This window comes from Tupaia chinensis, unplaced genomic scaffold (genome assembly GCF_000334495.1).
Source record: "Tupaia chinensis unplaced genomic scaffold, TupChi_1.0 Scaffold144624_1, whole genome shotgun sequence".
NCBI classification, from domain to species: Eukaryota; Metazoa; Chordata; class Mammalia; order Scandentia; family Tupaiidae; genus Tupaia; species Tupaia belangeri.
In genome coordinates this window covers 1,038,989-1,052,627 of record NW_006204485.1, presented here as the reverse complement: position 1 = coordinate 1,052,627, position 13,639 = coordinate 1,038,989, and the positions used below count along the sequence as shown (strand labels likewise).

At 39.1% G+C, this 13,639-nt stretch overlaps 1 protein-coding gene across 1 annotated transcript in view; it reads right to left on the bottom strand.

Moving 5' to 3' along the window:
- Nucleotides 1-13,025, bottom strand: part of PDZRN4 (PDZ domain containing ring finger 4) — a 154,317-nt gene extending 141,292 nt beyond the window's left edge. The window contains exon 1 of the mRNA XM_006167212.1: nt 12,864-13,025. Coding sequence (XP_006167274.1) covers nt 12,864-12,932 — 69 coding nt within the window. The 5' untranslated portion in view covers nt 12,933-13,025. The remainder of the gene's footprint in view (nt 1-12,863) is intronic.
- Nucleotides 13,026-13,639: the final 614 nt, after the last annotated feature.

The window sequence follows — 13,639 nt, the reverse complement described above, 5'->3', positions numbered from 1 at the left end:
TCCCCCAGCTCTCAGCCTCTTCTCACACTATATCTAGTATCTGTAACCATTTTCCATTCTTGTATATGCTCCAATCTTTTTGTTTCCTCCATGGAGTGTGGAGATTTGGTGTATATTAAGTGGGGACATACCATGTCTCCCTTTCATAGACTGACTTTTCAGTCAGGTAAATCTTCCATATTTACCCACTTTCTGTCAAATGCCAGGGTCTTGTTACTTTTTTATGACTGAGTAGTATTCCACAGTGTACATGTGACACACTTTTTCAATTCATTCATCTGTTCGTGGACATTTGGGTTAGTTCCATGACTTAGCTATCGTGAATAATGATACAATAAACATGGATATGCAAACACTTTTCTGACTGAGTGCATTCCTGTCCTTTGGGTAAATACCCAGGAGTGGAACTGCTGGAATTCTTCCTCTTCCTTTTTTTTTTTTTTTATCTCCCCCCCATTTCTTCTTTCTTCCTTTATGGAATATTTATTGAGTGCCTACTCTGTGACAGGTGCTCATTACCTATGGATCAGTTTAGTGGATAAATATGAAGAGCTTAAAGGGAATGAGGCAGTTGATATGCATAGTACTATGAACATTGACTTTAGTATTAGGAAGGTACTGGTTTGAATGCTACATGTTCTACTTGCTGACAATATGAATTTGTCACTTGATGATTTTCTTTTTTTTTTCAGAATGGCGGTAGTACTATCTATCACACAGGGGCATTGTCAAGCTAAGAGGAGATCATAACTACAAAAGTTATCATAAACAGCATGCCCATATGTGTATGACCTTTAAACATATTATATCATCTTATCCTCAGGAAAACACTTAGAAGTTGATATTAATTAAACAAAGACTCCACGAAGTTAAGTAACTCGCTCACAGTCTGAGAGGAAATAAATGGTGTTACTGCTTGGTTTGAAATCTTCTGTTCATTCTTTCATGCACAGTGCCACTCCCTTGGACCACATAGTGCTTGGTGCTTAGTACTACTCATGGCACAGTAACTTCTCATGTGCCACTTATTAAAATAGCTTCACCATTTTCTGTTTTTTAATTTTTATATATTTTTTGAGAGGTTTTTGCTATAGGGCGCGTGCACTCGCCAGACAGACAGAGACAGAGAGACAGAAAGCAGGAAATCACCCCCCGGGGGGGTGGCCACGCCGCAATCCCCTCTCCTCCATTCTCCTCTCTGGATCCTGGGCACGCATGCACACGCGCCTGGTGTGAGTTTAAGCCACTGGGTCCGGGACTCAAACCGCGGTCGACTATGTGGGAGTCCAGCGACATAGCCATTACACTAACTGCTGGTCCCTATATTTTTAAATGAAAGAGAGAGAGAGAGCACATGTGCATGGGAAGGAGAGAAAATGAGGCAAAGATACCAGTAGGTATTCTTGTCAAGGTATCACTGTGTGGCAACCCTCCTGTCCCAGTCGATTAGGACCACAGATGTGCACCACTATGCCTGTCTAGCCTGTTTAAATTGGGCTAGGAACCGAACCCAGGCCTCCCATGTAGCTTCAACCCCATGCATCTACCACACACTTCTGCTTGCACCGCTACAACTGGGCCTCTATGTTGTCATAACACTGAGGTCCACAGCCGCATATGCAAAAGCAACTTCAAGGGGCCAGCAGGTGGTATGATGGCTAAGGCGCTAGATTCCCACATGGCTGATCATGCTTCAAGTCTTGGACCTAGTGGCTTCCTTTCTCACTTTCCTTTTCTCTCTCTTTCCGATTAAGTTAAAATAGTAATAGTAATAATAAAAATAATAACACATTATAAATGTGAGTCATTAAGGAAATACTGAGAAAATTTAAGGAGTAACAATTTTTTTTTTTAAGTTTTTTTTACAGGGCATGTGTGCTCACCAAAAAGAGACATAGACAGACAAAAAGAGAAAAAAAGTGAGAATTCACCCCTCAGGGGGATGGCTATGCAACAATCCCTTCTCCATTCTCCTCTAAAGATTTTTGGACAGGCATGCACAGGTACTTGGTACACTAATCAAGCCACCAGGTCCAAGACTTGAACCACTATGCCAGCTATGTGAGATACAGACTCCTTAAGGCTCTGCTGCCTCTGGCCCTGGCTATGCTCCTTTAAGGAAAGCACCAGCTAAACAATATTGATTCATATTCCAGGTCTAAATTGACTTTGGACTCTATTTGATTTCATTCTTAGGGTATATAGTGCCTTGTGGTAATGACAGCACGAGCCCATTCATTCCTGAATGAAGGTCAAGAACCTGAAGTACTACGGTCATCCCATCTCCGGCTTTAGTCAAGCTGTTCTTCCCATTTTCCCCAAAATGTGTCTCATAAATCATCCTTCTATGACTTCACTTTTACAACATATCCTGGACATCAAGCATAAGACCTTTGACTGAAGAGATATGAAGTAATTACTCCTAATTTAAAAATGAACCATGGGTCTTAATGCAGGCCATGACAAATCATAAGCACAGTTTAGGTGTCCCATGAAGGCCCTTAGACCATCCTTGCCCATTCAGGACTGTCCTTTCTCTACACTGTCCACTGCGTCAGAGTCACACATTTCTTCCATTGTTTTCTAATAGCTCCATGATAACACACTCCTTGAAGACCAGCTTCTTAACTTACACTCCTTTTATATCCTGAGTTACTACCTACAGATTATTAAGCACAAAACAAGTGCAGAGTAATTATTTGTGCCTATTCAAAAATTTTCTTTCCCAAACTTTAAAAAAATTCACATCTTAATTCAACCATAATTCAATTATAGGAAACATTATTTCTGATGACAATAGTGGTCTTTCATCTGTGCATTTATTTTTAAACCACGCTAAGTACTTTAGAAATTCTCTTTGTTCACATACTCTTGAAAAAAATCTTTTTTTCTTTTCTTTTCTTTTCTTTTTTTTTTTTTAAATAAAGGTACCTGAAACAGACCCTTAAGAGGCTTAGGAGTAAGAGGTTACTTGGAATAAAATTTAATTTCTAGTAGATGAGAGCAAGTTTTCCAGTTTTTTTCCCCTACAGTATTCTATAAAGCTACATAAAGCAGAAAGGGGGTGGTGGTGGAGAGAAACCTTCACAGGACCCAAACAACCATAAAGCAAGATTTACAGCTTCTTACAGAATGGCACAAATTAGCAATTAGATGTTACATGTGGAAACACAGGAGAAGATGGGGCTGCTACCTTTTAAGCTTTTTGTTGGAGAAAACAATGGACTCTTCATAATAACCATTTTCCATGTTGAGAATGACAAAATTAAGAAAAAAGAAATGAATAGCTGGAAGGAAGCTGGGGCATGGACAGGTTTTATTGATGATTTGGGGAATGTTGCACTTAGATATGAAAAACAGAGCTGCACTTGAATTATTTAGAATTTGAAATATGAAAACAAAATTACCATCCAGTGGTACCTAAATCCATAAGATTCACAAGAAAAAGACATTTCTGAAGAATAACACCTAAAATTCTTAAGATGCATAATCTTGGATGAATAATGGGAGAAAACAGTATCTGTAAAAAACTAGATGACTGAAGAGGACCCTGTTTTGAACATCCTGCTCACATTTCCTCACAAACTATAAATATTTCAAGAGTACAGAGCTCTATAAAACCACAACCTGGGCTTCTTCTTGAGTACATAGTGATTTAATTCTTCTGTATCTCATTTTCTTTTTACAATCATTTAATAAGATTGATTGAATACCTATTAAATGACATGTGAAAATTCAATATGTGAAAATCTATTTATATAAAATGAGTGTAATGGAGAGGGATTGACTGTTTTGGAAGGATTTCTCATTATCAATTAATCTTCATACTTAATTAATTAATAACACTTATGAAGTTAAGAAGTCACTGTTTGCTAAAGATTCATAATTCGCTTGTTACCAACTAACATGATTGGAAATTAACAACAAATGAAATGCACTAAGTAATTAAGTGAAATCAGATGATACATTTTAAAAGTATTTTCAAGAAAATCAAATTAAAGAATTTTTAAACTAGATTATTGTATTTAACAATTTCAAGTGAGTTGAAGAGTCAAATATCTTGGCATATCTACTAGTTATATTTTCAGTAATACTTCTTTCTGGTATGTAATAGGAAATCAGTGGAAATATTCTTTTACATTATTTTATCTAGGTAGACAGATATGTCATTAGAGATAGCTGTCCTTGCCCTAGCTCTAGATAAATAAATAAGTAATAAAAATCCTTTTTTTTTTTTGGAGAGATTTTTGCTATAGGGCACGTGTGCTCACCAGAAAGACAAAGACAGAGAGACAGAAAGTGAAAAATCACCCCCCCAGAGGGATGGCCATGCCACAATCCCTTCTTATCCTTTCTCCTCTCGGGATCTTGGGAATGAATGAATACACAAGCACCCAGCGTGAGTTTAAGCTGTGGGGTCCAGGACTTGAACTGCAGTCGACTACATGGGAGTCCAGCGACATAGCCATTATGCTAACTGCTGGTTCCAAAAATCTAAGGAAGTTCAGTACAAAGATGGCTTTAAAATTGTTGTGGAAAAGGCAGAATTGAAATACAAGTTTCAGTGCAAAACAATTTTGAAATCTGTGCATAGTTTTTTTCGAAATATGTATTTTCCTTTAACTTTTTGAAGAGCCATTGTCTAAACATTTTAATGGAATATATGACATTCTGTTCTTTTTTTTAGGGAAAGGCACTTCACACACAAAAACTACCTAAATTAATTTTCACCATTAAAAATGTTTATTTTTATAGTAGGTGTTTTGCATATCAAGAAACACTAACATTTAAGGTGTTCTTAAAATGTCTTGGACAAAGGAGATTCCAGCCAATCGTAAATATTTTATTTTATTTTTTTTAGTTGCCAGAGGGTACTTGTGTTTTCCAGAGAGAGACAGAACGGTAGAGACAGAGGGAAATAGCACTCCCCCAATTGACAATGATGACACTGCAATCCCTTTTCCTCCATTTCTTCATTTCAGAATTTGGGTACACATCCATACATGCCCATCATATTTTTCAAGCCACAGAGTCTAGGATTGGAATCAAGTTCAGCCATGAAGGATCTGCCTCCCATAACCACTGGTCTATGTGACTGGTTCCATGTTTTATTTTTTCAGTCATGATGTTATCACTGCTATCTGAATAGCATAGCTCAAGATGTGAAATTTACTCAACTTTTTAAAGGAAAGGTAAAGATCATTTTCATTTTTAACAATCACCATTTTAAATCCTTTTGCATTTAAAAAGAAAAGCTTGAAGATGGCTGGCCTCCCATGCTAGCAGTAACTCCAGTTTTGATCATCTGCATACCTCAACCTCTTGAAAGTGCAGATGACATCTTCACTGAAACCACCAATTTCTGAATTATTTCCCTATATTTCTGTGTTGGGAAATAGAGTGCAGACTGTACAATGTTTAGTAAAATGTGTTCTTTTTGTGGGAAGAAGAGGAGGGAAGCAGGATTGGGATGAAGGAGGACTACATAGTGAGGCAGGTCAAACGCAAGTACAGGGAGCTCTTAAATTCAAACTGCCTTTCTGAGTGTCCTGTGCCAAACTTCGATTGCTAGCCTCTTTATAAGTGAGGGGTTGTCAAAAAGCCTTTGGAAAGTGCATGAAATGAAAAAAGTATGCCCGGACTGCAAATATTTTTTTGCACCAGAATAAATTTGTACTTGAATTCCACTTTTCCATAAACTTTTGAAGTTTCCTCATGCTTTAAACAATCCATAATTGGGTATGGGCTTCCCAGGAAGAGAATGATCTTGGGTGAAGGGACTCTTTATAGCTAGGTAAGTCCTTGAAGAGGCTGAGAGCTGAAAGTCTTTAACTGACAACAATTTCAGCACCTGGGGCAACATATCCTTCCTAAAGAGGAATATAGCTCATCATATATTTCAAATACAGAGACATTTTGGTTCTTACCTTATTATATATTCTAATACATTTGACAACATTGATCATCCTCTCCTTTTGGCTTCTGTCACAACTTTCTGCTCATTTTTCTTCTCTCTCTACAACAACTTCAATTTCTCTTCTCTCATCTCTTTCTCAATATTGCATCCTTGACTCACAACTCTTCTCATTTTTTATTTTTCTCCTCATTTCTTACACCTGCCTGGGTGAATCCATCTGACAGATATATGTATGCCAAATTTTTCTTTTGAACATTCACTACTCCACTATCTGCTGGACATTGTCTAGATGGTCTCTCCATTTCCAGAATTCACTTTCCTTATTTCTTCTGTTTTCAAACTTCTTTATATCTACTCAGTTTCTTTCTTTTTTTTTGGGAGAGATTTTTCGCTATAGGATGTGTGCACTCGCCAGACAGACAGAGAGAGACATAGAGACAGTGAGAAATCACCCCCCCAGGGTGATGCCCACAATCCCTTCTCCTCCATTCTCCTCTTGGGATCTTGGGCATGAACGCACATGTGCCCGGTGTGAGGTTTTTTTTGTTTTGTTTTGTTTTGTTTTGTTTTTTTGGGGGGAGAGGTTTTTGCTATATGGTACGTGTGCTCTCCAGACAGACAGAGAAAGACAGAGAGATAGAAAGCGAGAAATCACCCCCCAGGGGGGATGGCCACACCGCAATCCCTTCTCCTCCATTCTCCTCTTGGGATCTTGGGCATGTATGCACACGTGCCTGGTGTGAGTTTAAGCCACTGGGTCCGGGACGCGAACCATGGTCGACTACGTGGGAGGCCAGCGACATAGCCATTACGCTAACTGCTGGTTCCCTATATCTACTCAGTTTCACAAGTCAGAAAACTATTGAGCAAACTTCTTTATATCTACTCAGTTTCTTTCTTTTTTTTTGGGAGAGATTTTTCGCTATAGGATGTGTGCACTCGCCAGACAGACAGAGAGAGACATAGAGACAGTGAGAAATCACCCCCCCAGGGTGATGCCCACAATCCCTTCTCCTCCATTCTCCTCTTGGGATCTTGGGCATGAACGCACATGTGCCCGGTGTGAGGTTTTTTTTGTTTTGTTTTGTTTTGTTTTGTTGTTTGGGGGGAGAGGTTTTTGCTATATGGTACGTGTGCTCTCCAGACAGACAGAGAAAGACAGAGAGATAGAAAGCGAGAAATCACCCCCCAGGGGGGATGGCCACACCGCAATCCCTTCTCCTCCATTCTCCTCTTGGGATCTTGGGCATGTATGCACACGTGCCTGGTGTGAGTTTAAGCCACTGGGTCCGGGACGCGAACCATGGTCGACTACGTGGGAGGCCAGCGACATAGCCATTACGCTAACTGCTGGTTCCCTATATCTACTCAGTTTCACAAGTCAGAAAACTATTGAGCTTACATCCCCATGGTACTCTCAATTTTGTTCTCCTTGCAACAAACTTCCAGTTGGTTTCCCTTGTTGTCATCTTTCTGTCATCCACCATCCCCAACTCAACCCCAATTGCATCCAAACACATATCACCACTAAATCCATACTCTTGCCTCTTATCAGAGTGTTATTTCTTTTTAAGAAACAAAAACAAATAAACAAATGCAAAATAAGAGCATGGGTGACTTGCCAAGCTCCGGTCTTTCCTACTCTTGGGCCACGTCAAAGGAGTTTGTCTCCTATAGATGGGTTTTAGTGACACTTATCCTTTCACACTTAGCACCTCTTTGCTACCTCCATGGACTCTTTTCCCTTCCATATTTTTGTTTTCCTTTTCCGTATCCTCCCCCACAGCCCATTCCCTGACCACAGTCAGTGCCATGCACTCCTACAGCCATCTGCCAACATCTCAGTTGATTTCATGCTTCACTTCACACATTATATGAAAATTCTCGGCTTATGTGTCTCCTGTTACCAAACTGAGCATTTCTCAAAAGCAAGGACTGTCACATTTGTCTTTGTATCCCCATGGCAAAGTTCATGACTTGGCACATATGAGGCAATCAGAGCTTAGTGAAAGTTTATTGAACTGGACATCATGTATAGAGTTTAAGGCACCTGCTGGATCATCTATGAAAGCAAGGCATTATTATGATGTGTCTTCACATGTTCTTCTGATGGTAAGAAATAGACACCTAATTTAAACAAATTCAATGAGGGTTTATTATAGGAATGTAATGAGGCCACTCTGGGGACCTGCTTCCTGTTTCTTAAGCTTTTCTTTCTTATGACCCAGCTGCTTTATTTCTCATTGTCTCTGACTCTCTCAGTAGGTCTGATCCTCATAGATGTGGTAGACTGAAACTTCCAAGCTCCCAATTTTCCCTCTTCTTTTCCTTCTCTGCATTCCTTGTGTCCTAATTCCATTACTAATTGCTTGTTCCCCAATATTTCTGAGATGTAAAAAAGTTAGAAATTGAATTCCCAGCTTTACACACTGATGCTTGATCCTGGTTTAATCATCTGTTAGCTATGGGGCAGAGAGGAAGGCAGGGTGATAAGATCCTTCACCATAGCTGATGGCTGTGGATAAGCAAGACATTGTGGTGGGTTCTAATGGAGGTCTGCAGGAGGGTGGAGATAAAAGACAAACATGCACCTGACCTGCATTCCAGGAGCTTACCATTCAGTCACACACCATGGACAATGCTAAACATGAAAAGGACACTAAACAGCGCAACCATAGAGCTAGCTAAATGGTCCAACAGGAACATGCTGCTCAAACTACACTGTATCCAAAAGGAAGGTCATGAGTTCAGTTCCCTGGTTAACCTTTAAATGCTGGTCATCCATGTTCCTGCCTACCTGTGAAGGCTAGAGAAGGGGAGAGAAATTGCAGCATGGGATCCCATTGAGGAGCTAGTCACTAGTCTCTCTCTCTCTCTTTCTCTCTCTCTCTACACGCAAACACACACACACACACACACACATGGTTGTGTGTGCACATGCATCTATATACATACATATATAGACACACACAAACATATATGTATTAATTATATATATAAAATGAAATAAATAAAAAGTGCAACCAAGGCTCAGCCATGATTTTGCTAAAACACTTCTTCATAGGCTGGATCCACATAGGAGGCCAAGATTAAATCCTTAGTCCAATCTAAAGGCCAGCACAGTGGCTCTCCTATAACCCCAGCCACAGGGGAAACTGAGGCAGAAGAATCACAAGCTTGGGGCTGGAAACACAGTGAGATCTTGTATTGAAAAATAAATAAATAAATAAATAAATAAATAAAAAATAAATAAATAAAAGGCAACTGCTATTAGAGTCCTACGGTGGGAGAGAGTCTGTTGCAGTTCATGTCACTAATTCATGGATGCAGGTGGTGGGGAGATCTCTTAGTTCTGCCACAGTGCAACAGTGTCCACTTAGAAGAAAAAGAGTCACAGGGATATTGCCTAGAAAACTAGCCCTAATTTACAATTCTTTCAGCCTTCCTGAGACTGAAGGCAAATTAATTTCTCTAATTTGGCAAATGAATAAGAAGAGAATCTTGTATATCATGTGATAAGATTTGAAAAAAAATTCCGTGAACAGTTTTGTGTTAATAGTATGAACTTTGTTTAAATGAGAGAGGGCATATATGTGCATGTGAGAGTGAGAGTGAGAAAAATACCTTCCACAAGGTCTTATCATATGGTGATCCTCTTTCAACAGCCCTCTGGCTCCTCAGGATCCTGGATACCAGTGTACACCAGGCATGTTTTCAAGCTTACCCAAGAATAGGAGTCCAGGGTCAGTCACATGACTTCCAGTCTTACAGGGCACTTGTGTCTCCACTATGCCATAGTGGCTGGGCCAACAGTGTGAACTTGTAAATATTTGCCCTTAATTTTAACACATTACTAAATACCAATGACCATCTCATTGGTAATTCCATCATTTAATCAGCTGAGAAGTTGATTTATGCATGAAAACTCAAGCTAAGAAGTCATTAGATTTAGTTTTTACCCTATAATCTCATTCAGAAATAAATCAGTTATTAGGTCAGAAATGCCTAACAAGCTATTGTAACTCTCTTGGTCCAGGTGGCTATTTAATCAGATTAATAAAAATCAGGCAATTCAGTCTGTGTCAATAGGAGGGCATTGTTCAAATGACCCATCTAAAAATTCAGAAGAGGCTAACAAATAACCTACTTTGAATTAAATAAATCACTGAGGAGTATGTCCCTGGCAGATATAAAAGTTATTAGATGCATAAAGATGCAGGAAGCTACCTGGTGTGAAGGTTACTGGATTTACCCAAACCTTAAATTCTGGATCAGTGTTCATACTGGAGCCTGATTGGCCCAACTGCAGCTGAAAATAATTTTCCTAAGGCAACATTCCATCTCTCCTGCCAATTGAAATTCTTAGCTCCTCTAGAGGAGCAAAAAAAATCTCAACAAAATATAAACTTGACCTCATTTCACACCTAAACATATCATTCTGATTGTTTCACTAGATTGGGTGAGCACATTTGCTTTTGTTTACTGCAGTTATAAACCTGAAACTGTCTTCTACCTAGCCTATATTCTCAGGTCACTAAATCTAGAAAGAAAATGTGAAAAAGTTCAATACCAAAATGATTCTGTCATAAAGAAATCAACACTGGGTGTTCAGTCAAGTATTTCGTATTCACTGACCATCTTAATGACCACGTCCCCTGGTAAACTTCAATTTACCTTAGCTCTTAAGAAATACCAACAAAAGAAACAAAAAAGCAGGTGATCTGCGCATTCCAAGTCTATAAGTAAATATGATTTGGGCAATCGGGTGTTAATGTTTGTGTGAGTTAATTCATTTTAACATACCAGCTGGAAACACTCAGCCTTCCTATCTGGAGTCGCTTTTGTAAATAGTATCCTCTCTGACGGGGGCAGCTCTGTGCCCTCCTGAATACCTGGGTAAGAACATGTTCACTTTCATGTGTGCTCCAAGCTGCCTTTCCACCAAATAAAAATAGAAAGTAGTCTGCAGCACCACACGGGGCCCCAGAGTATTATATGCGCCTATCACTGGTTGCTTTGATATCTTATCTATTCCATTAACTCAATAAAATAGAACGCAAAGCTGGGGACAAACTGTGGGAGGGCTCCCTTTGGAAAATGCATGCAAGACCTTTAAGCTGGGGTTTTAACTTATCTAATAAAAGCCAGTTAAATGGAAGCTAATACTTCATTTGGGGCCCCCTTTATTAAAGATCATAAGTACTGCAACTCAGGAAGAGAGAAAATAAAATAAATATATGGAGGAATATAGGTAGAGGCAATAAAGACAATGGCTTAGCTATTTTCTCAAGATTTAGGAAGCACTTGAAAGCAAAACTCACAGGCAAGCATTTTAAAAATCCCTAACAAAGGCTCCTGTTTCTTAGCAATACAGTGGTCCTCTCTGGATGTGGTAATCCTGTTTGATTTCTTAGTAGAATATAAACCCCCTCACCCAGGCATAATCAGAGAGGCTGCCACCTAGCACCTCCCCCATTTTGTACTTTTATATCAATTTAGTAATTCAGAGAAAAACAAAATAAATTGATGACTTCCCTCCCCTGTTCCATCACCACCCAAAGGAAAACAATACTAAGAACTCCAACTCCAAAACCAAACTAAAGGAAAGTGTTCCACCTACAGACTGTTTTCATGAGTCAAAGCGGATGAGAGCCTCTCTAGGAAATAATGCTATTTCAGCCTATGCTAGCAAGTTTGTAGTAAAAATACGAAGCAAAAGGTATTGCCCCTGGTGTAATTAACAATGTTAATCTTCTTTTTCCTCTCTCTGGTGATAAAGGAGTCATTTTTATATTTAATTAATGCAGAGGATCATTTTGGAAACTGGCTAATGAGCCTCTGATCACATTACCATGAAAATGTGCATTAACATCGCAACTGAGGAGGCTGTTTCATGTGTAGCAAATCCACTTTGTAATTAGCCCACTGTGAAATGAATCACGTCAGGGGGAAATTGGAGGGAACCAGGAGGCAGTGGGCACTTGGCTACCGCTGTGCCGTAGACCAATACTGTCCCAAACATTGCTTTCCATCAGCAGTATTGTCTAAAAACAAAAGTAGTAGTCTGTCACATCTGGGACAAACTGCTGGAAGGGAGAAATAAACTTTATCTTGCCAGACAAGAAATTTGGGCTTGAGCATACATCCCCGGGGAACATGCCCAAATAAGATGGCCAATGAATAGAATTCTATTAAAACTATGAAGACTGAGGATATAGTTTTATTTTGATTCTAAAAGTCCTCAGATGCACATTAAAGAGACATTTGAATGTACACACTTTTTTTTTTCTAGGTCACATAGATATTGTAATAAGCTTTTGAAATTAATCTCTGGTGCTAAACAAACAAAATTATTGAAAAAAATCTAAGAACAAGTAGTAAATAAAGTATTTTATCTCCTTTTTAAGGCAACACATATCATATATACTTTTTTCTCATTTGACACAAAAATACCAAGTCATCCTCTTAAACCAAAGCGAAAATTCCTAATTAATCAAATTATTTCCTCTGCCTCACAAGATTTGGCAAGAAACTTTTCCTGTCGATTCAAAATCTCTGAGCTCATAGACCTATTAAATCCCCAAATTTATGCAGACAATGATACAATTGATTTTCAAATATCCACCCTGTTCCAAAATGAAAGAGGTCTCTCAAAATATTGCAACATGGATCTCAGCATTATTCCTGTTCCTTGACTGACATCTTGGCAGTAGATACACAAAATGTTAAAAGGATCCCACAGGAAGTCATCTAAAGGGGGAGTGGCAAAGAAGCTGAAAACTACCACCCAAAACCAAAATAAAAAGCCCCAAGCCAGCAAGTCTGCCCTCAATTCTGAAAGATACTGAAAGGAATAAAATAATAAAGCTCGCCAGAATTCACTGACCACCTTTCAGACAAACACAAAGCGTGGCTGGTCCGTTGCTGGTATTAGACCTGCACTCACCTGGGAAACTTCATACAGCAGTTTATAGTGCTCCTCTCTTTTCTGAAAAGTGCACAAATTGCAGCCCATTCTAAGAAGCAGAGGGAAAGAACAAATCTTCTAATTTCCCCAGAACTGAAAGGCAAGTGAACTGAAAGGGAAATCACCCTCCAGACTTGACTACTGTTTTTCATCAGTCACTTCAGTCCAGAAACACAGACAAACCGCTGGTAGCTGGAAGCATAAGCCAGGGTGGTGTGTAGCAGCATGCTCTTCTTCGCTTTCCCTAAGTATCCTGCACTCGCGGATACACACACAGAGTTTCCAGTCAGTTCATGGCAACACTCCCCCTGTCTCTGCATCAGTGCACATGACTACACAGATTCCAGCTCATGAATATTAATAGTGCCTCATTGATTATTTATGACAGAACATGTTAGCAGGGAGGGGTGTCATAGCTGCTGCTGATGACAGATGAATATTCACTAATTAAGAAGCAAATGTAGTGTGGTTAAACAAAATTCACTTGTGTCAATACCATCTCTGTTTATTAAGGATAGAGGGGTTGAGCACAGGGCATTTCAAAAAAGAACATACACTTAATTTCTCCATTGACACAAGCTTTTAATATGAAAATAAGAAATTCGGAAACTGAAATGTACTTAGTTCACATCTCCATTTTGCAGCAATGAGAATAAATATCTTTAGCATTATTAAATGTAGGTGCAAATAAATAGGAGCAATTATTTAAATGTATAAAATAAATACAGAAGCAAAGGAAAATTTGGGGGGGGCAG